Source organism: Xiphophorus maculatus, chromosome 15, assembly GCF_002775205.1.
Source record: "Xiphophorus maculatus strain JP 163 A chromosome 15, X_maculatus-5.0-male, whole genome shotgun sequence".
NCBI classification, from domain to species: Eukaryota; Metazoa; Chordata; class Actinopteri; order Cyprinodontiformes; family Poeciliidae; genus Xiphophorus; species Xiphophorus maculatus.
Window position 1 is genome coordinate 6,590,003 of NC_036457.1, and position 25,990 is coordinate 6,615,992.

The 25,990-nt window shown below is 35.1% G+C and overlaps 1 protein-coding gene across 15 annotated transcripts in view; it reads left to right on the forward strand.

The window, feature by feature from the left end:
* The window catches only part of ptprk (protein tyrosine phosphatase, receptor type K), a 106,646-nt gene that overhangs the window by 71,009 nt on the left and 9,647 nt on the right, over nt 1–25,990 (forward strand). For 4 of the 15 annotated variants that reach the window (XM_023347505.1, XM_023347504.1, XM_023347506.1 and 1 more), the window contains 17 exons: nt 7,102–7,284; nt 8,046–8,165; nt 8,413–8,522; nt 8,622–8,823; nt 8,910–9,015; nt 9,117–9,189; nt 9,495–9,617; nt 10,559–10,633; nt 10,892–10,928; nt 15,998–16,133; nt 18,785–18,814; nt 21,598–21,758; nt 22,181–22,216; nt 23,930–23,941; nt 24,258–24,445; nt 24,640–24,727; nt 25,162–25,307. In XM_023347505.1, the coding sequence (XP_023203273.1) occupies nt 7,102–7,284; nt 8,046–8,165; nt 8,413–8,522; nt 8,622–8,823; nt 8,910–9,015; nt 9,117–9,189; nt 9,495–9,617; nt 10,559–10,633; nt 10,892–10,928; nt 15,998–16,133; nt 18,785–18,814; nt 21,598–21,758; nt 22,181–22,216; nt 23,930–23,941; nt 24,258–24,445; nt 24,640–24,727; nt 25,162–25,307 (1,826 nt within the window). The remainder of the gene's footprint in view (nt 1–7,101; nt 7,285–8,045; nt 8,166–8,412; nt 8,523–8,621; nt 8,824–8,909; nt 9,016–9,116; nt 9,190–9,494; nt 9,618–10,558; nt 10,634–10,891; nt 10,929–15,997; nt 16,134–18,784; nt 18,815–21,597; nt 21,759–22,180; nt 22,217–23,929; nt 23,942–24,257; nt 24,446–24,639; nt 24,728–25,161; nt 25,308–25,990) is intronic. The other 11 variants (XM_023347509.1, XM_023347510.1, XM_023347511.1 and 8 more) reach the window with 8 other exon arrangements.

Below are 25,990 nucleotides of genomic sequence, written 5' to 3' on the forward strand. Positions count from 1 at the left end.
AAACATCTAAAAGACAACACTCTTCCCAGAGGAGATAAAAACTAGTTTTTTTTAACCTACATGCAAATGAATAAAAGTAAAATTACTCATTAAACCAAAGTTGAAACATTGTGATGGGATTATCATTCTGTGGGGATGCTTTTCTTCAACCAGACATAAGACAGTTGATAAGAATTGGTGAGAATATAGATGTAACCAAATGCAGACCAAGGAGACCATGGAAGGCAAACTGTGAGAGGCTGCAAAAGACTTTATAATGGAGTGGAAGTTTACTTTTTTAGACTTTAGTGTCCTGAAGGGGAAATTCTTTTCCACATACCAACCTCTGTGTTAAACATCAACACATAGATAATAACAAGCAGGTAGACAAACACCATGGGACAAAGCATAACACCACCACACAAGATACAACATAAAAAAATCTTAAACTTGCTCTAGAGACATACATCTTATGTCTCACATTAGATGCTTCATTTTGCATAATAGCCTTTCTATAAAGCATTATTTTATGCCATACTTTAAGATTATTTTCACAAGTTTGTAAAAGTATCCCTTATGTACTTTAAACTTAACAATTCTGCAAATCTTTGCATTGGTCTATTGGAATAAAATTCAAATTTCATGAAGACTTGTAGTTGTAACATGATATACTGTATATCTATTCCAATATGACACATTGGGATTTTATGACAACTGATGTTGCAAACATTTACTCGGCAGGGTGCAATAACTATCATGACTCTCCACATGTAGCTAATGAAACAGATTTTTTTTTTAATCATTTATTCCCCATTGTTTTAGCCTTTAAGCTAAGCTAACCAGCTTCTGGCTGTATCTTCTCATTTATACTCTGCATTCTCATTTAACTCTCAGCTAGGAAGAAAAATAAACACATAATAAAGCTCATTATCATTAAAAGCAAATTTTTATCTGCATCACCCAGTTTAAAAATATATGTGAACCACTTTGCTTGTTGCCAGGGTACATGAAATTTAAATGTTGTACACAAACTAGTCTCACTTGCTTATACTTTAAATGAGTAGGCAGTAAACATAGTTATCAGGCAGTAGTGATGCTAAGTGAATATTATCGCTGAGCTCTGCTTATTCTATTTTTGTTAAAAATATATATATATTTTTTTTACTTCATCTCTTTGAGGCTATACTCAATACATGCAAATTCATGTACACCTTCAGAATTTTATTAAGTACATTTGTGTTAGTTATGAGACACACAGACACGGACCAGAAATGTTATTTAAATGGTAATGATTCCTTTGCTTTTCTGTTTGGTTACGTTTGTCTGATCCCACCACCTGTAGTTTGCAGAATATGATCTTTTATATGTTGAAGACACTGGAACACACTTGTACAGACAAACTTGTGCCCAATTGCCAGGCAAAAGGCTCAACATGCCACTGTATGAAAGACTGTTTAATTAAAAACCAATAAAGTTAATAAAATCCTGCGGAGATATTACACATTCTGCTGAGCAGTTGATGTGATAAGAGATCTCTTCCTCTTCTTTTTTATGTTTAAATCTATTTTCATCACATTCGTTTCTTAGTTTTCTATCTTTACCCCTTTTTGATGCTCTATCCTTCACTACACGCTCACTTTTCTCTCAATTTTTCTTCTTTGGTAATATATTGCTCTTGTCTGAAGGGTGAAAAATAATCAACTTGATGTGAAGAGCATTGAATCCATGTGCAGTGTGTGTGTTTGTGCCAGTGGAGAAAATGATGAAGTGGCTTTTAATCCAAAGCCTGACAATTTTTTTTTTTGTTGAAACCTCTTGGTCATGGTCAGATTAAAGACACATTGACACATACACAAGAAACAAAAAAGATGGCACATATGTAACATCATTTGATATATTTCTGAACAATAAAAGAACATTTTGTAATGGCGATAATATTGGTAAATATAGCCGGTATCAGTTTTAGATTTTGCCTATTTTCTTTTCTCTTTTTCTTCCTACAGTCTGTGACCTTTAGCATTTTGGGCAATGTCATTTGTGCTCAGTGTGAGCATCTGTTGCGGTAGGACTCGGTCCAACTGGGTCAATTTTTTCTTAAACATGAAAAAATTATTGCACTCTTAAAAAGTCTATAAATATTGCACATATTGGTGTTTTGAAGACCATATATTCTCAATATATTGTGGAGGCCTAACATGATGTATGTTGTACAGCCTGCATTATTTGAATTTATGGACAAAAGCAAAAATATTTATTTTTAAACCAAGAACAGAAAATAAGACAATATTTGTGCCTTTTTCCAACACTTAAGCAGCTATTAGTGTAACATGATGCCACACATCTAAGGGGGGGCTTTGTTGCAACTTCTGTAAAATTTGCACTAATAATAATATTTCTCAGTCCCAACATTGTAAATATAATCATTATTATACACTGCAAATTGCCCATTTGAATATGCCAAATCTATTTACTCATCAATAATACCTACCCTTGAGAATGATGGCAAAACAAAGAAACAAAAAAGAAATCTAAGAAACAAACAAACAAAGTCTTATTTTTGTAGTTTGTTTGTAGAAAAATTATTTCTGGACAGAGCTATAGTTAATGTTTTTAATTTTAACTTTTGTGGTGCCAAGTTAAAATCATATTTTATTTAGCATCCAACTGAAAAACACTTGGTGCACACAAACATCCACCCAACATGCAGAGACTGATTGGATGCAGTCAGTTTCATTTGTCTTCCTCATGACAGTGAAAGGATTACCAGGAACTAATTGGGCAGATTAACTTGGATTTAGCAACATTTTCTCTCAACCTTTTCTTTTTCGCCCCCCTCCTGTCCATTCTCTCCGCCTGTTCTTTCTTTTCTGCGTTTTCCTTGATCTTCCCTATATTCTGTTTAGTTTGACAGTGTGACTGTTTATTTGTTGGCTTTCTGTTGTTTCATGTTGAGAGGCATGGTTGTGTTCCCATTTGCATAGTTTAATTTCATTTAGTTTCATTTCCTTTGCTTTTGTTTTCCATGCTTTAATTCCCACCTCTGGATTCTGCTGATATGAAGCTTTCAGTCCTTGGTGTTATTGTTAGTGTTTATTGGTATTGTTGTTGTTTTCAAAGCTCCATCTGTGAAGAACAAAGCCTTTTAGTTTCAACATGAATCCAGCCATTTGTCAGTCTACAGGAGGAGGGGAAAGGGACAAGGCATGCTCTATGGTTTGCCTTTGGATTTGGTCCCATTTGACTTTGGCCACCTTCCAAACTAGTTATCGTCTCTCACCCATTCCACCTCTCTCTCCCCTTTTCTCATCTTCCGCACTCTGCTCCCTTTATCTGTCCCTCAGTCCTCCACAGTTTCACTTCATTCTATCTCTTTCTTTTCTCTTTTCTCTCCTCCTTTCTTGCTGTCTGTCCATTTTTTGCTCACCTTTCTGCCTGCTTTTACCACCTACAGTAAATAGAGATAAACAGCAGTGCATTATGGGTTAGGATGAGAATTGGGTTTTGAAATTAGTGTGCGGGTTGTGGATATATACAATACTAAAATTATCAGTTCCTCTTTAACTTTTCCACCTTTTATCAAGTCACAATCTCAAACCTTGATGTATTTCATTAGGATTGTGTGTGATAGATCAACACAAACTATGTTGTAGCTGCAAAGTGAATTAAAAAGAATGGATGGGTTTCAACTTCTAAAAGTAATAAAGACAAGTATTTTTTTGTTTGTTTGTATGTAGGTACATACAGTATATACAGTATGTCTGTGTTTGCATGACATAAGCATCTGCTCATATTTTGTTTTAATTCCTTGCTGGTGACCATCTCACTATGAAGAGTGAGATGGTCACCATCTCATCTCTTGATGCATCAGTGGCATCAAGAGACCAAAAAAGATCAATGCTACTTATTACATTGCTTGATGTGTGTGTGTGTGTGAGGACATGTATGTGTGTGTGTTTCAGCAGTGCTGTTTATGGGAATGATCACAGGTATTGATTTTTACAGACACAGACAGAAAAAAGAAACGAGACAAATGAGTAGAAGACAGAAATAGAGTGAGGCAGGTGGAGAAAGCAGGAGTTTTCCCTCTTGCTCTATTTAAATGTCAGCCATCCATTAACTGGTTGAAGCCAAAATGAAATGCTATGACCCTTTCCGCCATTAGCACCCAATAGTGCACACACAGTACATGAATAATATTTGCTCGGCAGAGAATTGCCTGCATAACCTTTCGTCTCCTTTTAATATTTTTTCCATTTCTTATCATTTTATTGGTAAAATATTTCTATTGAAATGGTGTAGCAACCCTATCATTATTGTAATGTACTCTTGGTGTGTGTGTGGTTGGAACTTTGAAAGATTTGTGCTTGCCCTTGACAATAAATTCTTATGGTGAGCTTTAAGAGAGGTGAGCACACGCACATACACGCACACACACGCACACTCACAAATGCCCAAACCTACCTGCCTTGATTTAATCTTTATTTTTGTCGCAACCTTAAGTGTGAGTGTGTATTTGGGTAATAACTAAGTGCAAGAGTGTGTACGGCCAGTTTCAGAGGCAGTGTGTGTGAGTGACAGGTAGATAATGGGTTGTCAAGAGGAAACAACTAGTTTGTGTCCTTGTGTTGTCTACTCTGAAAGGAGGTAAAAAAAAAAACGACTGGCCAAGACAAGTAGGAGTTTTAAAAATTACCTTTATTGTGAACTGTTTTCATTTATAAGTTCTCAAAAAACGTATAACTTATCAAACAAGAGAATTACAAGAAGGGAAATTTAAAAAGAATCTTCAGTTATACATTAAGTCAATTGTAACCTAACTGATCTGTCTTATTTGAATGAATATAACTTATTAACTTATCAAATTTACCTGTGATTTGAAATATTACAATTTTTTCAATTTTTTCAACAGAACAGAACAACCAGATTATTCAACTGGCTTTCTTCACAGCCACTTATTGTGTAAAGTCCTACTAAGAGTAATTTGTCATACGAAACGAAAGGTTTTATGAGTTCTGCATTTAACAGATGTATTTTTATTTCCTTTAGAATCAGAAAGATGAGGAATAAACATAACTATGATTGTATTGCAGCTGATCTCTGTCAACATTTCATATTCTAATTTTGAGATTTTAGTCATACTTTAAGATCCTTGGGTACTCTGGCTTCCTCTCATGCTCCAAAAATATGCATGTTGTTTAATGTGGTCATATGCTTTTAAAGCCTTCCTTTCCCATTTAAATCATTCAGTTGTGGTTTACATAAAGTGGAACTGCAATGCTTTAGTCTGAATTTCTTGTTATGGTAGCTCCACAGGCGCCTCTGTAGATGGGTAGATGGGTCTCAGAACAACTCGGTTTGGTGTGGTCTCTTTAAATCCAACTGAGACACTTCACACACCGCCCCCCTCCAGGTATCAAAGTGTTCCACTTCACCGCGTTCGGACACATTTTTAGTTTGATAGCAGAGACATGAGTATCTGGCAGCACAGAAACATGGATTTGAATCATGTGTTCTCCAAGACAAAAACGGCAATAACAATGGCAAAAAGTTGATGTACTGATACTATTCAAAACTCGCAGTTTGGTTATGTCCTCAAAAGCGAGCACACAGCGCTAACATAAGCAGAAGTAAAGATGCTACCATTATCAAAATAATGGCCAGAAAGTTATATCACCACACAATAAATTTCTGTCTAAAATAGTTTATTTCAGCATTATTTGGAGGTTACCGCTTTTCTGTGCCTATAGTTTTCACAGACAGAAGGAACTGACCCCTTAATCAAATCCAAGTCTTCCAGCAAATCTGTCTTAATACTGGTGGAAAAACCTCTTGTAAGTTCCTGGTGAAATTAGATTTTTCTCAGAAATGTACTCTCATAAACCCTCTTTGTTTGCATGATGCACTTGAAAGACAAGTGATTCAATAACCTGATGTTGGGGGAGAGCGTAATGAATTGTGTGGGTTAATACACGCAACAACCACATATTTGACTTATCCACTTGTAGCTTCAACATCCTTGAACTTGAACTATAAAAACCCATGTGAGCAATAAAAGGGACAAATTTGCAAAACTGGTCCTTATTTAGCAGTTCTTCAGCAAATATTTACATAATAGACAAAGATACATACTAGGGAATAGAGAAAACAGAATATATCCACAGTGTGCAGTGTGAGTACAGTTGTTTTGCTTGTGAGTCGCTGTGAACTCAGAAGATAATCCTTGCATTTCCTTTTGACATGCTCTTCTGCAGAAGATTTCATAATACTTTATGCCTGCTGATCAAGTGGTCACTTCTGTCTGAGACAAAGGCTTTTCATCGTTACTTTGTCAAAGCTAATTACATGCTTCTTGACAGTATGATATCTTTTCTACTTCCCAAACTTAGATTCATAAGTCTTTGGCAGTCGTTGACATGTCCTTAAGATTTTAGCCTTGTTTGTATATAGGCAAAGTTGTTGAATCTCAAGAAAAACAAAAGCTGATAGTCATCCCTGTAAATAAACTGCTTGGCATGAAGTGGACTCATGAGTGATAAATCAACAGAGTTTGAGTTTCTGTTCCTTTCTCCAAGTGTACTGTAGGGGTGTGTGTGTGTGCGTGCGTGCATGTGTTAGGACTGGGGGTTTATTGATCCAGTTAAATGAGCCAGTTAAGGTAATTAAAGCCTTGGGCAGTGACAAAGGAAAGTAGATTATATTGACAATAGCAGTCTGAATCCACATTAAGGATGGAAACCAAAGATATGGCTCACAGAAGATATTGCATTTGAGAAATGGCGGAGAGACAGCACAGAGAAATGAGTGTTTGTTCAAACCTAGATGCGTCATCATTGGGAAATGTTGGCCCGCCACTCCTAGTTGTTTTTGGCAACAAAAAGAACAGTTGCTTGAATCTCATACTTCACAGAAAAGAAAGCCTGAGGATTTTTAGAGTTTCTTTTAAAAGTTTGAATGCAATTGTTCATGTAAAAAACAAAGTTACAAAAATGCTTTTTTAAGACAACACACACAGTTACTATTTTTTTTATATTCTTGTAATGCAACTGTGTTTTTTGAGATGAACAATCAGCAATTTCTAAGACCTTTATGGTTTACCTTTATTCTCTCCTTTCTTTTTTGCAGAACCCATGCGTACACCCAAGAGGCTGAAGATTGCTGAGACCAGAGCTCGTTTGATTGCGGTGGACTGGGAGTCCCTTGGTTACAACATCACTCGCTGTCACACCTTTAATGTCACCATTTGCTACCATTACATGACTGCCGACAACCACAGCAAAGCTGACTGCTTGGATATGGATCCTAAAGGTAATACTTATAAAGGAATCAGGTGATCGTTCAGTGAAAAAATATGTTGGTGTGTCAGGATTTCTTGTTTTAAGCGCTGTGAAGTAAACTAGAATTGATATTTAATAATAAGTCTAGATAAGAAAGCATCTCTGTTTATTGCTAAAAAGTATGTCCAAGAAATATGGTGAGAACATTTTGTTTTAAAATTGTGCTCCAAAGTTGATATTACAAGTCTTAGGGTCATTGTTTTAGGCATAGACTATGCACAATATTTAAATATTTCAGTTAAATCATTATGTGTATCGCAGGTGTCATTCAACATTAGTAGACCAATGTAATTTGAAGAATTATTTATGTTCCCTCTAAATGGTCTTGAGATCTATTGATTTTTTCCATTGATTAATCTGACAGAACTGTAATATCCAATTATTCTGATGATTTATTTCTCAATGAGTTTTATTTCCATGCACAAATGCCAGACCACTCTTTGGTTCCTAAGATTTACAACAAAAGTCTTTGCTGCCTTTTTTAAATTCATGGCACGGAGTATGTGTTTGAAAGTTGAATATGTTTGTGATTTATTTTGAGGCATGAGTAGCACAAAAGTCCTTGCGATCTCAGCCATTTTCTATAGTCACGACGTAAAATACCTGCTGCAAACATGTATTTGCTGCTTTTAAATCTGCACCTTTAAGGTCTGAAAGTGACAATTATATGAGCTTGAAATAGGTTGTTGTTCGACAATATAATTATTAGTTCTCTTTGTTTTCCTTTCTCAGCACCTCGTCACCTGGTGGGAAGCCTGCCCCCTTACACTAATGTTAGCCTGAAGATGATCCTGACCAATCCAGAGGGAAGGAAGGAGAGTGATGAAACCATTATTCAGACTGATGAAGATGGTAAAAAAAAAATTAAATTCATAGTTGGAATTTGCTTTTTAAAATGTGGTTGTTTATATAAAATTGTCAGTTGGCATCTTTTTGTTTTTCTAAATTAAAAAATAAACGCATAACATTTTATGATGCTCATCTGTTTGTCTTCCTGTGTATGTTTCATTTTGGTCCCAGCTTCCTCATTTGAGGAGCAGAATTTTACTGCTGGTTTTATTAGCATTTACAGATTGTGTCTCTCTGTATGGGTCAACAGTTCCAGGTCCTGTTCCCAGTCAGTCACTTAGAGCCACTCCATCTGAAGAGACAATAATCCTTTACTGGAAGGAACCAGCTGAGCCCAACGGAGTTATAACACAATACGAGGTAGTGTCCTTTCTGGAAGCAGTTGAAGTAGCTAAATTTGTAACATGCTCTGCCTCATAAATATTAAAAACTGGTTTATGTACCACTGAATCTCTTCAGATCAACTACAGTGGTGTGCGCTCATTTGACCCTTCAGTACCTCTGCAGCGCCCGGGACTCATGGTGTCATTACCTTCAAATGCCACCCACTACACATTTGCCCAACTCCACCCAGGTGTTACGTATCAGCTCTCTATACGAGCATCGACTTCCAAAGGTTTTGGGCCTGCATCTACCCTTAATGTGACTACGAATATCTCAGGTAGAAGAGAGATTTCAAACAAAACAAATGTCTTTAACACCATAACTGCTGAAATAACAATGATGCCATTGTTATTTCTCTCTTAGCCCCGACGATAGATGAGTATGACGTGTCAGAGGCATTTCTTAATGAAACTGCAACAACTATCACTGTCCTGCTCAAACCTGCACAAGCCAAGGGTGCACCTATAAGGTATCATTTTCATACATGCTGTATTTCTTGCTTTTGGCCATATGAGTATTGAAAAAAACTATAATTATTACTGTAATTACTTTCTTTTTCTTTGTGTATAGTGCTTACCAGATTGTGGTGGAGGAAGTAAATCCTCAGCGGTCACGTCGCCAGGCTTCATCTGATTGTTATGAGGTGACAGATATACATCTCTGCTTAGATTTAACAAGCCACATATGCATTTACTTGTGTGCTAGTGAACATTATATGGAACTCATTACCAGAAAATTTAATGTAAACCTCAGGCAATTTTGCTCAAGTAAAGCAGATCCATTTGCATTATTTATTATATGAAGCACAAAACTTTGATGCAAATGTTTGTATTCTTACATTAACAAGCAAACTCTGCTATGGTATATTATGTACTAAAAATATTAAAGCTGTGCTATGAATCATTTATCAATCACATGTATTGACAAATCACCCTTAATAACTCCCAGGTTCCAGTTTCCTACCACAGCGCATCAAGTGGTGGTTCTCCATATTACTATGCTGCCCAGCTGTCACCCAGCAACCTGCCTGAGCCCCTCCCCTTTACTGTGGGAGACAACAAGACTTACCAGGCAAGTGTTCTTAAAAAAATGTTTGACATTAAAATGATATTTCAGTAATAATATAGAAACTTACAATTATCAAAGAAAATGATACAAAGCTGAAGAAAACTGTATCATTGGTTTGTAAAGCAATAGTACCAACTAAATAAATGGGGAAATTAAGTGGGATCATGATTTATGCAATATAATAAAATTCACTGCATGTGATTGCTATGTTTAGCTAGATTATTCATAGAGAGTGTAGCCACTTATTTAACATTACATGGGTATCTTCAGTAAGAAAATGAAAATGGAAACAGGAATAGTGATAGATAATTTATGTCAACCACGCTAACTAAGAAAGAAATTCAGGTTTTTTACTTTGAGACTAGGTGAGGCTGAGCATGGTGCTGTGATGAGTGGAATAGGGTTTTTAACCAAGGGAAAAGCCAAGCTTCAAGGATGTTTTAGGGAGGTCCTATAAGTATTAGAGAGTGCAGGATGCAGGGATGGTGGATGAAAATTGTCACAATCACAGGTCACACACCTGGCCTTAACCATCACATCATTTCTGCTGAATTTAGTTAAAGATCTGGCTGAACGAAGGTCGAGGGGATGCCTGCGATGTGTGTAGTTGCTGATTGTGCAACTGATTGCGGCTGGTGGGGTTCTGCTTTGGTATAGCTGTTCTAACGTTACACAGCCTGGAACACAAGGAGGGGGATTGAGTCAGGGGATAGGGAACAAGTTGCACTGACGGAACAGACATATTTCTAATGACATTGTACTTGTTTTTGTTTGTTAAACTGTTTAAGCAACGCTAACTAATTTACTGTATTGAAGATTAATTACATCTTCAAAACATTGTAATAATAAAGGTGTAACAATTACAGTTTCTGATCTAAAGACTTGCATTTGATAAAGAAAGTGACTGTACTGCCTGAAGTAAAGTTGCATCTCGCGCTGTACAGGGATTCTGGAATCCCCCGCTGGCTCCAAGGAAGAACTACAACATCTATCTCCAAGCAGTTAGCAGCACAGAGAGGGTAAATACACATTTATTGATGTTGTATGAAAATGAAACATCACCTCCACACCTGGAAGCTGTTACAATTAAATATATTTTAGTTGCAGAGGCAAAGAGGTGCTCTAATAAGCTGCAATTTAGACATTCTGTATAAGCAATGACTTGAAATCATAGCATGGAGCTCACAATATGAATACGGTCAATATTGCATTGTCTTCTTAACAGTTTGTTGCAGGATACTGAAAAATGCTCTTTGTGTTTTGTTTTTTTTGTCCAGGAAACTAAGACACAGTGCCTGAGGTTGGCAGCTAAACGTAAGAACACACTGTTATTGTTTATATATGTTGTGGAAATAAAAGCCCTAAATTGTGATAATTATAGCTTAATATTCTAGATATCTCAGAAGATAAATTTTATGAGCATTTTTAGCTCACGTAAAGCTGTCATATGTTGTTAAATCAATTAATGCTCCATATTTACTCATGTCCAACTCTTATTTAGCATTTTTCTTTGTTATATTTCATTGTTGCTGTTGCGGTATATTATGGATAAAAATCTAATGATCTGTTGTATCTATTAGACTAGCTTCAATTGAGATTGTTGTTTTTATGATTTACTATAGTAGGAGTATTCAAGATGACAATATATTATTGCTGCATTTCAAACTGAAAAAACACATCCATGTTATGTCTGCTTATATACAATTTTAACATTTGTTTGTGCATACTCTCCAAATACCAGATTTTAGCAGCAGCCATATGTTAATAGATTATCAGTCAGATTTGAAATTGTGAAGAAATAATCCATGAACAAGCCCACACACATGCATGTGCTGTTTTAAAAATGGGTCTAATGGATTAAAATGGATCTGTTTAGAGCCTGAAAAAGGATAAACAGAAAAAAAACATATTATGTTTTCAATTAAGCTGACAATCGTACACCATTGTATATCACATGCTGATAACAGTCAGGGGATAGTGAACTGTCTTGCAACTTTATACGTATATTATGTTAAATATCAAATCCACTCCAAAAACATATTACCGGTAAGTATTTTCAACCTGGCTTATCTTATTTTCAATGTTTTGAGATCTGTAGAATTTGCTTCTGATTAAGGTATGTAAAAATAGATTTTAAAAAAATTGATAATCATGAGGGCAGAGAGGGCAAAGAGGTGCTTTGAAAGTGAATGAAAACTATGACCTATCCTACCCTTGTTAGCCATTTTGCTGCTGTTTTTCTGCAGTGGTCAGTGCAGCCCACTGCAGCTCATAAAGCTACAAAATCAGATGATGTCATTTTGAGCCCAATAATCCATTACAATGACCCATTACTATTGATTACTTAGGTAGATGACAGCCTTACTAGCCATCTATAATTCAATGCATTATGTGATAGTGGTATGACATAAAAAGGTATAAAAAAACAGTGACCACAAATTTTAGTTGTTTTTAGAGATTATGGAAGTGACCAGTAGATGTTTACTTGTGGACTTGTAAGGAACTTGATCCATGGCTAGATCAAAGGTGTGGTTATACTTCTCCGGTGCCATTGGGGTGTCATATTTCTCCACATATATAAGACGAACAGGGGACTTTCCTGGATCATCATATTTCAAGTAGTGCTTGTGGCTGTAGCTGCCAGAACAGGTGGCCACTTGGACCAAAACCTGGTGAAACAAGCTGGCATTCTGTCCTTGTACCCTGAGGCGGTCTGCGTAAAGCTGGAAGTCTTAGGACAGGATTTTTTAAATAGTAGATGATAATAGAGAGGAACTAAGTAATGGGCAAAGAGGTTGGACGAATGTCCCTTCCTTTCTCTCTGCATGTGTTTGTGCACTGAAGCATGCGTCCAGGAGGGAGGATTAAGTGATGGTGGTCCTATTAGGTCATCTGGGGTATTGTGTATTGTGTCATTGCTGCCTCAGGGAATTGTGTGTGTGTGTGTGTGTGTGTGTGTGTGTGTGTGTGTGTGTGTGTGTGTGTGTGTGTGTGTGTGTGTGTGTGTGTGTGTGTGTGTGTGTGTGTGTGTGTGTGTGTGTGGTTGTGAGGGTAAGTGGGTGTGTGTTAGTGTAGTGACCTGGATCATTTTTACAGACATTAAGAGTCGACATTATGAGGTCAGGCTGTGAAGCCTTTCAAGATGTGGATGTTGTCTTGTTTGGTTTCTGTCGTGTTGTCTCCTACTGGCTTATCAAAAGTTGTGGAAAGAAACAAGTTGTTTTGTTATTTACCATGGTTATAAAAAGATAACTAAATAGATTAAGATGTTTATTTGTATAATTCATTTTAATGTAAAAAAAAATGTTTGGACCGCAACAATTTTCATTCAAAGTGGACATTTTTACTTGATTTCGTTGTTGATTTATGCAATGCAGTGTTTATATGCAACAAAAAAAATGTTCTAGCACAAGTAATAATATAACCCTCAATATGTCTCCATGTGTTATACCAAGCATGAAGTAAAACTTTAGAAACTCCTGTAAATGATTCTTTCTTTGGAATATTAGTATTCATGGGCTAAAAGAATACTACTGCCTCCACTTGGATGAAATTCTCACATTTATTAATATGTTATAACATGATAGTGTTCAAAAACTTGACATTTTTCAGTGACAGTATATTCTTCTAACAGTATATTCTTCTATAATGTTTCATATGCTGGCAAGAAATAGATACTACAACAGTTTTGATTGGAATCCCATTTTTATGTTAGGATTTGTGCAAACAAGGCTTTTCTCCATCTTTATGCAGTCCCACACTGCAAACTTCACACTGTTCATCCCAGTATGCATACTATATGCACAACAACACAACTTCTAATTCATAGAAATGACTTTCATAATTCCTTCAATACTTATTTTATACAATTACTTTTAAACAAAGTAAACTATGCTTTTAGATTTGCCAACCATTTTGTTAAGGTAATAAATATTGTGACTCCAGCTTTACAAATATTATGGAAACTGAGTCTTTGTTGAATGTGATATTACATAACTACATGTTTTATCAATAAACATATTTATTGAAGGATTTTCAGATCACAAATATGCTGATCAAACATCACTGGGATTGTTGACATTTAGTATTTAAAGTAGATTATTGTTTGATAGCTGCATTACATCATGAAGCGTTTTCCACATATGTTTTTCTCTTGGATTATTTGGATTACTATAATACATCAAAATACTCTTATGTGGTAATATACAGAATTCTAGTTTTCCAGTATAAAATGATTAAGCAGAGCTCCCAAGCTTGAAAAACTCTGTGCTTTGTCTCCCTCATGAATTAGATTTAAACTCCTGCACTCTGAAACATCATTGATGAATTATATTTTAAACAGTGAAAGTCTGGGAGTTCATTCAATTCTCCAAAGTCACCAAGAACAGAGATGAGTTTGACTTGAGTATCTCACTGACATTGATGCATACATATTTAATACCTGCTGTCAAATTACATTTCCAAAGTGTTACCCAATAAAAACAGGATGCTGTGGATAAGACAAAAAGAATGCATAAAACACAAGGTGGATTGAGTATTTGTTCTCATCTGTTTATGCACTAAATGAGTGATTTTGAGGGTTTTTTTTCCACTGACAGATTGTAGTTGTAAATTGAAATTGTGTTTGCAGAGTTAATGGGTTTAATATATTTACCATTAAGCAATTACACATGCTTTTAGCTCAGTTTATCAAGCTGCAGAAGGCAGTGTAGGCAAGGGACAAAATGATGCACTATGGCTGTCTTTTTATGGGACTTCAACAAAAGCTGAATTATAAAAACCACTGTCAATATAATCTGTGTTTATGGGTGACTTTGTCAAGAGTCAAATCTGAAAGACCTGCCTTTTAAATGTTTATTTATATGATGCACTTCTCCAAATCAGAGCAGTGACATTGAATAAAATATCTAATAAAATAACTGAATGTCAGCCTTTTTTATTTTTGAAACATTTAAAAATATATATTGGAAAACAAACAAAAAAGATAATCTTTAAACTAGTAGACATAGTTGTTTTTAGAAAGATCTTTTAAAGCTTCTACAAAACAAATAACTTTCCTTTTAACTTTACTTCAAAAGTACAATGCTGCAGCTCCGGGCCTTCTTTGTTGTACTTCTCATTTCATGGCATTTTAAATTTGAATTCGTCACACCAAAGGAAAGTTTTCCTGTTTGCCTCAATTCATCTTTAATGTGCTTTGGCCTAAAATTTACAGTAGCATTTCTGGGTGCTTTAGGGTGAAATTTCAACTTTAATCTGTCATATTAATTTGGTGACGTTCTGTATATTCTTCACAATGAACATATTTTGTCTTCCCTGGTGTTGTATTTACACAGTTCAAAATGTAGGTTTGAAGATTGCGGCCACTGACTGATTTATTCACCTTGTTTCAGTTTAAATAAAGAGGTTAAATGCTTGATACTTTTTCCCTATGACTAAAAAATCTCCTTTCTAAAAGCACATTAGGTATTTCAGGTTGGTTTTGCTCATTTTATGTTAGTTGGTTAGAATAACGAAGTTCTTCCCAAATTTACCATAAACATAATTATCAGTGAGTATGTTGATCACAAACTCCAACCCAGCACAGAGGTTCACTTCGATTCAGACACCAGCAAAGTGGAGATGTGGTACTGATATGCAGCTGGTATTATTAAAAATGATCTGGTTGGATATGGTTTTTGCCAGTTTAGAAGTCAAAACCTCAGTTGTGCTTTCTTCAACATTCATGTTTGAGGTTTATGTACATTTTGGACTAACCGAGAGCACTGCCATTGGTGATTAGCAAAAATGATCTTCAAAAACAAGATTTGTCTAATATTTGTGCAAACAATGTATGCCTATCACTTCATAAGTTATAGTTAAATTCTATTTATAATTGTCTGGTATTTCTCTAAAATTAATTTATACAAACTCAATATTTATCTGATCTTTAGCATAAGTATGAAAAAACTCTTCTATTTTTAAGTGTCGCTGCTTCCCCCCGACCCGTCACTCCCACTGCTTTCCTGCTGCTTGGCATTTTGTAGCGACAGCTTCAGAGAAAACAGAGATTATTCATAGGATTGTAAGATGGTATGCTTCGACAGCAAGAGATGTCTGGTTGTGTAAATAGTTAAAAATAGTGTCAGGATTTTTCTACATTATTTAACCACCCTACAGCCTGAGAGCAATGTTCCAGCGCACAAAACACAAGTAGGTGTACAAAAGATTAATTTTGTTTTAGTTATTTAGTTAGATTAGTTCAATTCTACACACCTCTAAGCTTTTCAATTTTATTTTAATGTCATATATCTCTGTGTCTTTCCATAAGAGCGAATGAGTCTCAAATGTTTTCATATATTTATTCATTTCAGTAACTGTTGTTAAAATTTTAATCTGACCAGGTGCAACAGAAGAACCTGAAGTCATCCCCGACCCTGCCAAACAAACAGATCGAGTGGTGAAAATCGCTGGAATAAGTGCCGGTGTTCTTGTTTTAATTCTGCTGGTTCTGGTGGCCATCCTGCTGCTCAAGAAGAGGTGAGTTATAGCCCCACCACATCCACTAAATCAGATCGGATGGATTATTTTTCTTTTTTCTGTGGAGACCATAAACGACAAACCACCAATAATGAAAGTGCGCACCAGCACCCATGCAAATGCAAAACCACACAGACACAAGCACTCACCAGAATCCCTTCTCTTGTTGACTGTTGTTCCAATATTTGTTGTAGTGGCACCATCTCTCATCCATCCATCACAAATATTGATCTCCCCTCAGACACGGTTGGTTTGCTTTCTGAAGATTCCTTTAAGGCTGATGGAGACTTGTTTTCTGAAGTTTGTGTGAAAACACTTAGTTTTCAGATTCCTGGCTTGGAAATTTCTGGTTAAGCACCTAATGAGACAAATGATGAATAACAAAAGATGCAAAAACTGATCAAATTCTCAAATCAGCCCTCACAAATTTAATAAAGGCTTGTTGAAGCAGAGGTTGAAGCAGTGCAACCTAGGTCACTTGTTCACAGAGAACTTGGTTTTGGCAAAGTAGACTGATGATAAGAAATACTTGATGTATAGCAAAGTTTGTTTCAAGAGAAAACAAATCATCTTCAACATTTTCTGGCTGTAATCTGCGACAATCTTATGCTTTCTGTAACAGTTTGTTCTGACTGGTGTTAACTTGGTGTAGAGCTCCACCATGTGGTGGCTGGATGCAGATACTGAAGAATTGGCATTTTCATATAGAACTTACTAATTTAAATCAGCATGAAATGTATATGACTGTTGAAAAGAGATTATATAATTTATATAAACATAAAATTTATAAGCAATATTTATAATCATTATTCTTTATTAATTTTTGAGCTATTAACTGAATAAAATCTAACTTTCAATGTTTCTAAAATGCACTGTTTCACAATGATAAACACTAAAAATCAATTGTTCTTAAATATTCACTTCAAGTAAGACACCTGTATTTACTTACACATGATTTATTTTTTAAAAATCTAATTTGCTAGCAGTACTGTTGATGCTACTTGCACTAAAAACTGAAATTAATCTCAAAACTTTTATGAGCATAAGAAAAACATACTGTGGACAGGTTGCTAAGCCAATGAGAGAAAGCACCTCCAACTTCCTGTCATATTCAACTTAGCTGCTTTTCAGGGATCACTTTTTGGAGTTTTCGTTCCAAATTTATTAGTCATATGCATACATATGCTAAAATAAAATAATTGTTTCCTAATGTTTTCATTAAAATTCAGTGTTCTTTGCAGTTCAATGCAAAATATTAGAAATGTCGCCATGCATATTTCCTAGACTCATAAACCAAGATCATTCGCGGTGCTCTCTGCGTCACCCTCTCTGTACCACTTCTCAGGAGTCTTTCCAGAGCATCCAGGAATAGATTCTCTCAATTATTGCTAATCACGATCTCACTTGAGAAATTGAAAACAATTAAACACTGAAACATGAAGCATAATGACCTCTCATCATTAGACAACTTTTCCTCTTGCAACCCCAGCCTCCTTATTTTTATTCTAAATTGCTTAATGAATTTATGTGAGCCAGCTGTCATGCAGTAGCTTCAGTTTGAAAATCTAATTGCAACTGATAACATGTGATATTCAGCTTAAAGAATACAGCAGAAGTATTGAGTATTACTCAAAAAGCAAACTGTATATTGTACACAAAAAAGCTGATAAAATATGTACCGGTAATTATTTAATCTTTTTTACCCTTGGATGTGTTAAAAGCATTACAGCATTACATTTATTGTGTTCCTACTTATTATATCATGTGTAGCTGTATAACAATAATCATTGATCTGTGATAGAAAAGAAAACTGCTTTCCCCATCAAATGATACATGTTCTACTCTACATTTCATTTGAAAGTTTGTAATTTTGCACTGACTGATAAAACCACTGAGTACGATATTGTGTAAACTTTGCACTTTCAGGAATGTTTGAAAAATCTGAAACAAATACTATTTTTTTTCATTATTATTATTAATATTTGTCTCATGAGAAATTATTATTTGCTTGTTTTTTGTTTGATGAAGGTTTCTGGGGAGATCAATCGTCATTGTCATTAAACCTTTACGACAGCACTGAGCAATACTGCATCTTTAAAATAGTGGGACATGATGACTTTGCAGTGACATCATGCTTGTTTTACAGGAGACGAGCTACTGGGTATTATTGATTGGATAGGTTTGCATCAGCTTTAACTGAACATTTATAGGAGTGACAGTTAAAATAAAGGTTATTGGTTGATGAAGGATAAATATTTTATGAGGGTAATTCAGTCCAGTTACAGTTAAAAATAGTTCAGAACATTGCATGCTTGTTTTTGAATTTCACTCCGAAAGGCTGCATGTAAATAGGTTGATCGTTTTTGTTCTGGTAGTTCCTTTCTCAGTTTTATCGCTTGTCGTAGCTCTAAACTTTGGTTTTAGGTTTTTTAATTAATTAATTTTAATTTTTAATTTTTATTTTTTTATTCTGTTCCTTTTTTAAAACGATCCATAGCTGTAATGGCTCCTCGTTGCATGTTTTATTAGTGAAAGGGTGTTTTCCTCTGTTTCTGTTGTCACTGGTTGAGACAGGACAGTTTTGTCCTAATTTGCATATCCCCTTGTGTCTCATTTGTTTTTTTTGCTTTCTGATTGGCTCTCAACCCCAGGAGGACCTACTATTCATACTCTTATTACCTGTAAGTAAACAACCAATCAACAACCAGCTCACCAAGCTGCTGCTATCTTACTGGGCAAACTTTTTTAGTGGCTAGTTGTTGTTATTTTTAAAGATGCAGTATACTTTTTTCAAGATAAAACACATTGTCAGCTATGACCTAACCAACCAGCCAAACCATCCTCATTGACGCCTTTGCCAGGGTGTGGGTCAGTTCGCTTTCATGCCAGTCATTTCAGGATTTCAGCTGATTTTTTTTATTTTTGTTGCTTATACATATACTATATATATATTTATTTAGTTTTTTAGCAAATCGCTCTGGTGCTTTTAAAGAAAGAAATTACAATTACATGAGTGTTGAATCTCTAGCAGTGCTAGAATGTATAAAAAGGACTAAAATGATTGAGAATTGACCTTGCCCCTGGTGTCCTCTACATGCTCCAAAGTTGCTCCGAAGCAGGCTTAAAGTCAGCAATAAACCAGGACAACACTGGCCTAAGAGTGTTAGTTGAAAAAAGAATGCTGCACTTGTGACTGGTAGCTCTTTGTGTGCATGTAGTCATGTGGTCACCCATCTGTCCATCAAGTCACAGGTATCACAATAAAACTTCTCAACATTTGGATTTCAGCAAACTAGCTTCCTTTGCGGGACCTTTGGACTTTGTGTTGGTAGCTCCTAATGGCTCTCTTTCTGTTGTTGTGGGTTCTTCGCTCTTTGTTTGTCATTGTCCGTCACTTTCTGCGACCAAAACGGATCCAGTAACAGTAATTGGTGAAAAAAAATATCGAAGTGGCAATATAACTGGAGAACAAAGATTAAGAGTTTTAAACGTTTGATATGTGTTTCATCACTACAACCTGAAACAGTGACTGCAACAAACAAATGCACTGACATTGTTATTATTATTTAAATCGAACTGCACAGAATTTAATCACAAACTCAAAATAATAAAAATGTGGTATTTTCATTCTATTTTGATATAGTCATCAATTCTTTTTCTGATGACTGTTGTCTGACAATCTTTTATCTTTTATTTCCGTTAACTTAATTCACTTTTACATATTTATTGTTAGTAAATGAATTACAAGTTTTTGGTATAATATATGAACAATTACAATTTGTATGTAAATATTACTACTTAAAGAAAAAAATTGCTAAAATAGTTTTGTTTTTTTGTAATTTAGGTGAGACAAAACTAAAATGTTTATACATGCAGTGTAAGGTAGATATCTGGTGTAAACTGTATTCACTGAATCACATCCTCTTTAATAGCTGGGTATGTAGTACAAATTATAATATAAGCATATTTATTCTCATGTACTTATTCTTTCATGTGAGTTCAAATGGAATAAAAACACAAACAGCCAAACCTGGTCATTATTCCAATTTCTACTTCTGCTAAATTTCCGAGTCTCTGTTTTTGATCTTAAAGGTTAACTTGGTGTATTGTGGTCAGAAGGTAAAATACCTTTTGACCACAAAAGGTATTGTGGAAAATAACTGTGTATTACATCAGTTTGACAACAGTCACAGATGGATTTCTGCGATCAGATAGAAGAATAACAACTTCCCTCCAAAACATGCAAAAGCTTCGTCTATCAAACAATGAAAATTGTCACTGGGTTGAACTTTTAGTTTGGTTCTTCAATAATCAGTCATTTGTTTTTGTTTGTTTTTTATTTCTTAAGCAGCATTTCTTTTCCTGTGTCATAATTTTATATGAATATATATAATGTTAATTGAGAGCATATTAAACTGGCCAACTACTAGTTGGAATATAACTTCTTTTTGCTGCATTGGGGTGCCAAATATGATAATTAAGGCTAAAATTTGTACAGTGCTATATTTGCTATATAAAAGATCACACAAATTAAATGTTTTTTTTTGTTTGTTCTTTTTTACTATGTGCTTTTAAAAAGTGGGATGCAAAGGCAATGACATACTCATCAAAAAACTGATTTAAGGTGAACATGTTTGCATTTATTTTTTGGAAAATAACCAACTTCACTTTAACATATAAAGAACGTTTGTTCATTTGTCCAGCTGTTGCTTTGACTAATGCATCTATGGATCTAGATTCATGAGGACTCTGCATCCTTTGAGATGCTCTGCTTCTGAGGTGCCTTATGTTAAGTTTCCTCCATTTTAATGATGCAACACTTTGAGAAATATACCGTAGTGTTGCAATTTTAAACTGTGCCTTGTCTCAGCCATTTAAATAATTTTTTATATTGAAGACAAACAAAAAGTCTCAAGGAAAACTGGAGAGTAAAACAACAGAAATTAGTTGTCCTAATTCTGTTTCATGGGGTTGTTACCGTTGAGTGTATACTAGTTTATTTATTAAAACTTGGTTTTTGCTTCAGTTACTTAAAGAAAACCAGACAATGGTTAAAATTCAGTGAAAACGAACGTAGAGTTATCATGTTGAGTTCAATGACAAGATCTGATGATAGTACTTGGACAATGAGGATTTTCTGTGGTTTCCTTTAATTTGACTCCTACTGTCCTTGCTTGGTCTTTCCTCTCCTCTTCCTTGCTTTTATTCTGCTCCCTGCTTATTTTCGTGCTTCCCCTCAGCACTGGCTCTAAACTCTGCATCTTGGATTAGCAGTGAGCAGCCCCCCCCCCCCCCCCCCCCCCCCCTCCTCTGTCTAATTAGCACATTCTGTATAACCATTTAATATACAGTATCTAAATCTTTAAATCTTTTTTTTTTTTTTTTAAACGCTGGGATCTGCAGACACAATGCTGCTCTGTAATTGTTAATAATGACTGACCGGGTTTTGTTGTTCTTCAAACAGGAAACTGGCTAAAAAACGAAAGGATGCCATTGGAACAACGAGACAGGAAATGACACACATGGTGAATGCAATGGACCGCAGCTATGCAGATCAGTCCACTCTGCATGGAGAGGATCCAATGGCTGTGACATTCATGGACTCCCATAACTACAACAACAGATGTAGGTTTTTAAATTCACACTTTGTCTTCTTTGAAATGAGTCTTTTCATCTATCTATTTTTTTTCACTATCTATGCCAGTGCAGGGTTGTCATTCTAAGAGTTATAAGTTGTGTCCAGAATTAATTTATATCAACACATCCATATATACCAGAATTACGTTCTGATCTAGCTGATCTATGTAATGTATACTTTTCAAATTCTACACCAAATTACTAAAAGGAATTAACTTTTCAATTATAGTTGAGATCTAAGTTAAAAATTGAAAAACTTGCTGTGACTAAATAGTTGTCAACTCGATGTTGAGTCCATATGTTTATATAAGATAAACCTCAGTTCAAGTAAGTAGAGAATAATTTAGCCCTCACAGACATTTAAAAGTCAGACATTTTAAATTACTTTCACACCTTGTTTCCTTCCTTAGTGCCCAACGATCCTCTGGTTCCTACTGCAGTGTTAGGTGAGACTTTGGAAGTTATTGACTGTCCCATTTATCTACCAACATTTTACCCTTTAGAACTCACCAACTGTTGTCATTCATCCCATATGCTTGTTGCCCTGACATTTTTGACCCTGTGCACCATTTATTAACTGTTGGCCATAGTTAAATTCTCCCTTAAAAAAAAAAAGCTCAATACTTAAACATCTGCCATTTATTCTTGTGTCCCTGATAGATTGATTTATTCAAAGTTTACATTCTGAAAATATTTTTATTCTTTATACCAAAGGTCAATTAGTATTATACTTATGTAGGTTTTTTTTTCATATTGGAGAATCATATAATTGTCAAAGTTAGTGTGAAATGTCAATGATTAAAAGAGCTTCATGGTCATCTTTTATGTGATTCGACACCTATCACCAATTTGTATTTGGCCAGCAGCCAAACATTTCAGACATTATCCGGTGTTCATCTTCAATCACTTCCAGCTCCAAACATGGTTTTTGCTTCCTGCTGAGAGATATTGATATTCACAGTAATTACCAGCTATCTTCCTCGGAAATCTTTCTACATCCACAAAAAGACCACTTTGTACTCAAAAACGGACAAAAATTTATCACATCATCAGTGAAAAATGACAGCGGAATAAATCTGTGACACCTCTACATCTTTGTTTGAAAGGTTACTGCTCAGTGAATTTTTTGAGTGCCTTTTATAGATGCAACTCTCCAGGGTTATTTTGGTCTAAAAGTCTTAAATTATGAAATTTTTAGCTTTTTTCCAATGTGGGTGTTGCTGCAGCTGTGGTATTGCACTCCCAATGTGCTTATTTGTGTGGTGTTGACACTGTCGCATGATGTGCCGTTCTGACATAACCTTAAGGCTTCTACTACCACAAAGCCACCAAACTGTGTTAATTAACTGGTCCATTGCCTCTAATGTGGAGTGAAGGGTGCAGTTCCAATCTGTCTTAGCCAATCAATTCACAGTGGAGGATGAAGTAGCAGGAAGTAGTAAATTAAGACACACTGTCAGGTCAGGTTTACTGTAAACTGGCCGGACGACAACTTAACTAAACTTTAACAGTCAGTAATGAGCTAACATGTCCTCAGAGTAGAGAAAAGCATCCGCTAGATTAAATAAACAGTGTCTGTTAATAAACAAGAGGTGTGGATGTGTTGCAATATCTCGCTAATCCAATATGTTGCATTAGCAATATCTTGAATTGCTAATCTAATATTTTAGCAATCCAAGATATTATTACTGGTTTTAATAATGTTAAGCCATTATTAGGTCATTACCAACTGTTTTCTCTCCTGGATGTTTTACAAAATCAGCCATTGAGATCAATTCATTTCTCAGTAACTATGTACTTTACAATCTTCAAAGTCAAATAGGTGTATTGATGTCAAGAAATAAACCCAGAAAAACTAATTTACTCTAAGTAGGTTTCAGAGGTTTATATGAAATGAAAGGTTAAGTACATTTCCACTAGGTGGCACTGTAGCGGCGTTCAAGCAAAAGGACATATTTTTTTCAATATATTTCCAGTTTATGTGAACACTATTTTGCATGTTAAAATTTTTCATTATTTCAGTCTTGTTTGTTTTGTATCATCCATTGTGCATAGATTTGTGAATTTCTTGCAAACAGATCAGAATTCAATCTGAATGACTAAGAAAGTATGAATGAACTGTGTTGCTCTTTTTCCTTTTATGCTGCATTTACATGTAGTTCCAATCACAGGTGAGTAAATAAGAAAAAAATTTACCCATGTTTGTTTGTTGTTTGGTTTAAGAAAACTGATTTCTTATATCAGAATAAAGTGTCACACTTAATAGAACAATTTTAAATATTAAATATATAATTCTTTGTATTTTTTTTTCAGGTTCCTTTTTCTGATACTTATCTTTAGATAACTTTAGATAAAATATCTTGCATCAAAATGAATAAAAATCAAATGCTTTTAGGAATCGTAATGTAGAAATTATAAAGCCATGTGTTTGATTATTCAAAATCTAGCTTCTGTTAACTTTTTTTGGCTCTTTCTCTCTGCTTGCAGATGAAAACCACAGTGCTTCTGCAGCCGAGAATAGCAGGCTTCTGGATGTTCCTCGCTATCACTGTGAAGGAACAGAGTCTCCTTATCAGACAGGACAGCTGCACCCTGCCATCAGAGTGGCTGACCTTCTGCAGCACATTAACCTCATGAAAACATCTGACAGCTATGGCTTCAAGGAAGAATATGAAGTAATATTGTTAACTATTCAGTCCAAGAACCGCAAACAATTTTACGGTCTAATAGAAATTATGAAAATTTGCACGCATTAAGATAGCCAAGTATTCACTGCATTTTTTAATGCTGTGTTTTGCATGTTATCTAGTTTTATTATATTTAATGATGCATAACTTATAAACTTTCCTTTCTGTTGTTTGTGATTCAGAGTTTCTTTGAGGGCCAGTCAGCAACTTGGGATGTGGCAAAGAAAGAGCAGAATCGGACTAAAAATCGCTATGGAAACATTATAGCTTGTAAGTATGCAAAATTCATTGCTGTACCTTTAGGAACACAAATTGCAAATTTGTGAGGATGAAATAAAACAAAAGAAATATTAAGTGACAAGTACTAAGAACACGTATTTGGCTTTTGAATTAATTGAGATGAGTAAAATCAAAACCTGAGTCTCTGGTTTTGAGTGGTTTGAAAAACTAAGAGCTTAGTTTTTAAGCTATTCATTTTTAAAGAACTTAAAAAACTAAAATCGTTATAGTCTTTCTGCACCATAATTTTTCAGTTAAAATCTGATGTCTAGCCCAGAATCACTTCAATTTCCAATTTGGTTTAAAAAATTATGAACCAAAAGTCATAATGAAACACTGTCTCTATTTTCTCATTTTTATTGCTGTAAATTTAATTTATAATAGATTTTACTCAATCAATGCAATGTCTTATTTTCTGTCTCTAGATGATCATTCAAGGGTTATTCTGCAGCCCATAGAAGACGACCCGTCCTCTGACTACATCAACGCCAACTACATCGATGTAAGTGGAAACACATCGAATGCTACTATTGGCTCCCAACGAAACCAACGAAACCACACTCCCTCGCTCGTATGTCAGGCCTATATACCTTTATTGCGTCTATCAGTCATCCATTAAACCATTTTATGCATCCTGCAGTGCCAAAATCACCCCACACATGCAGTTTCTGTGTTTTTCAAAGATGTTTGTTCTTTTGTCTTATTTCAAGATTAGTTCATCCATTAACACATCCTTTCTACACATAACAAATTACAATTTTGCCATTATTTAAATGTAAAACGTTTAATCATTTGTGCACAGGTGGGAAATGTGAACAACAATATACTGCAACATAGGGATGTGATGTAGCTGGTTTAAGAAAAAAAAATCTTTATCTTTATGCCCTTTATTAAAGAATAAAAATTGTAAAATGTAGGAACTTGTGGGGCTTAGATGTGACTATTGACATTGGTTGTTTTTGAAAACCTTGTACAAATCCTGGTTATGTGTTTTCAGGTTTGACTTTCCCAAAGCTAACCAAATGCAGCTAGCTTCTATGTACTCACAGCTTCTCATACCACACTTATTAAAACATGTAAACCTGATTTAGAAACATTATATTCAAAGTGTAAACAGATGAACTTGCATTATCCATATTCAATTTATTTTGAATCATCTGCTGGTCCATTTAACTGTTGCTTGGTAGCATGATTTGGATCTGTCAATCATTTCCATCTTCTACCTTTTTTTCCAGTTCTTGCTTCTACACATGT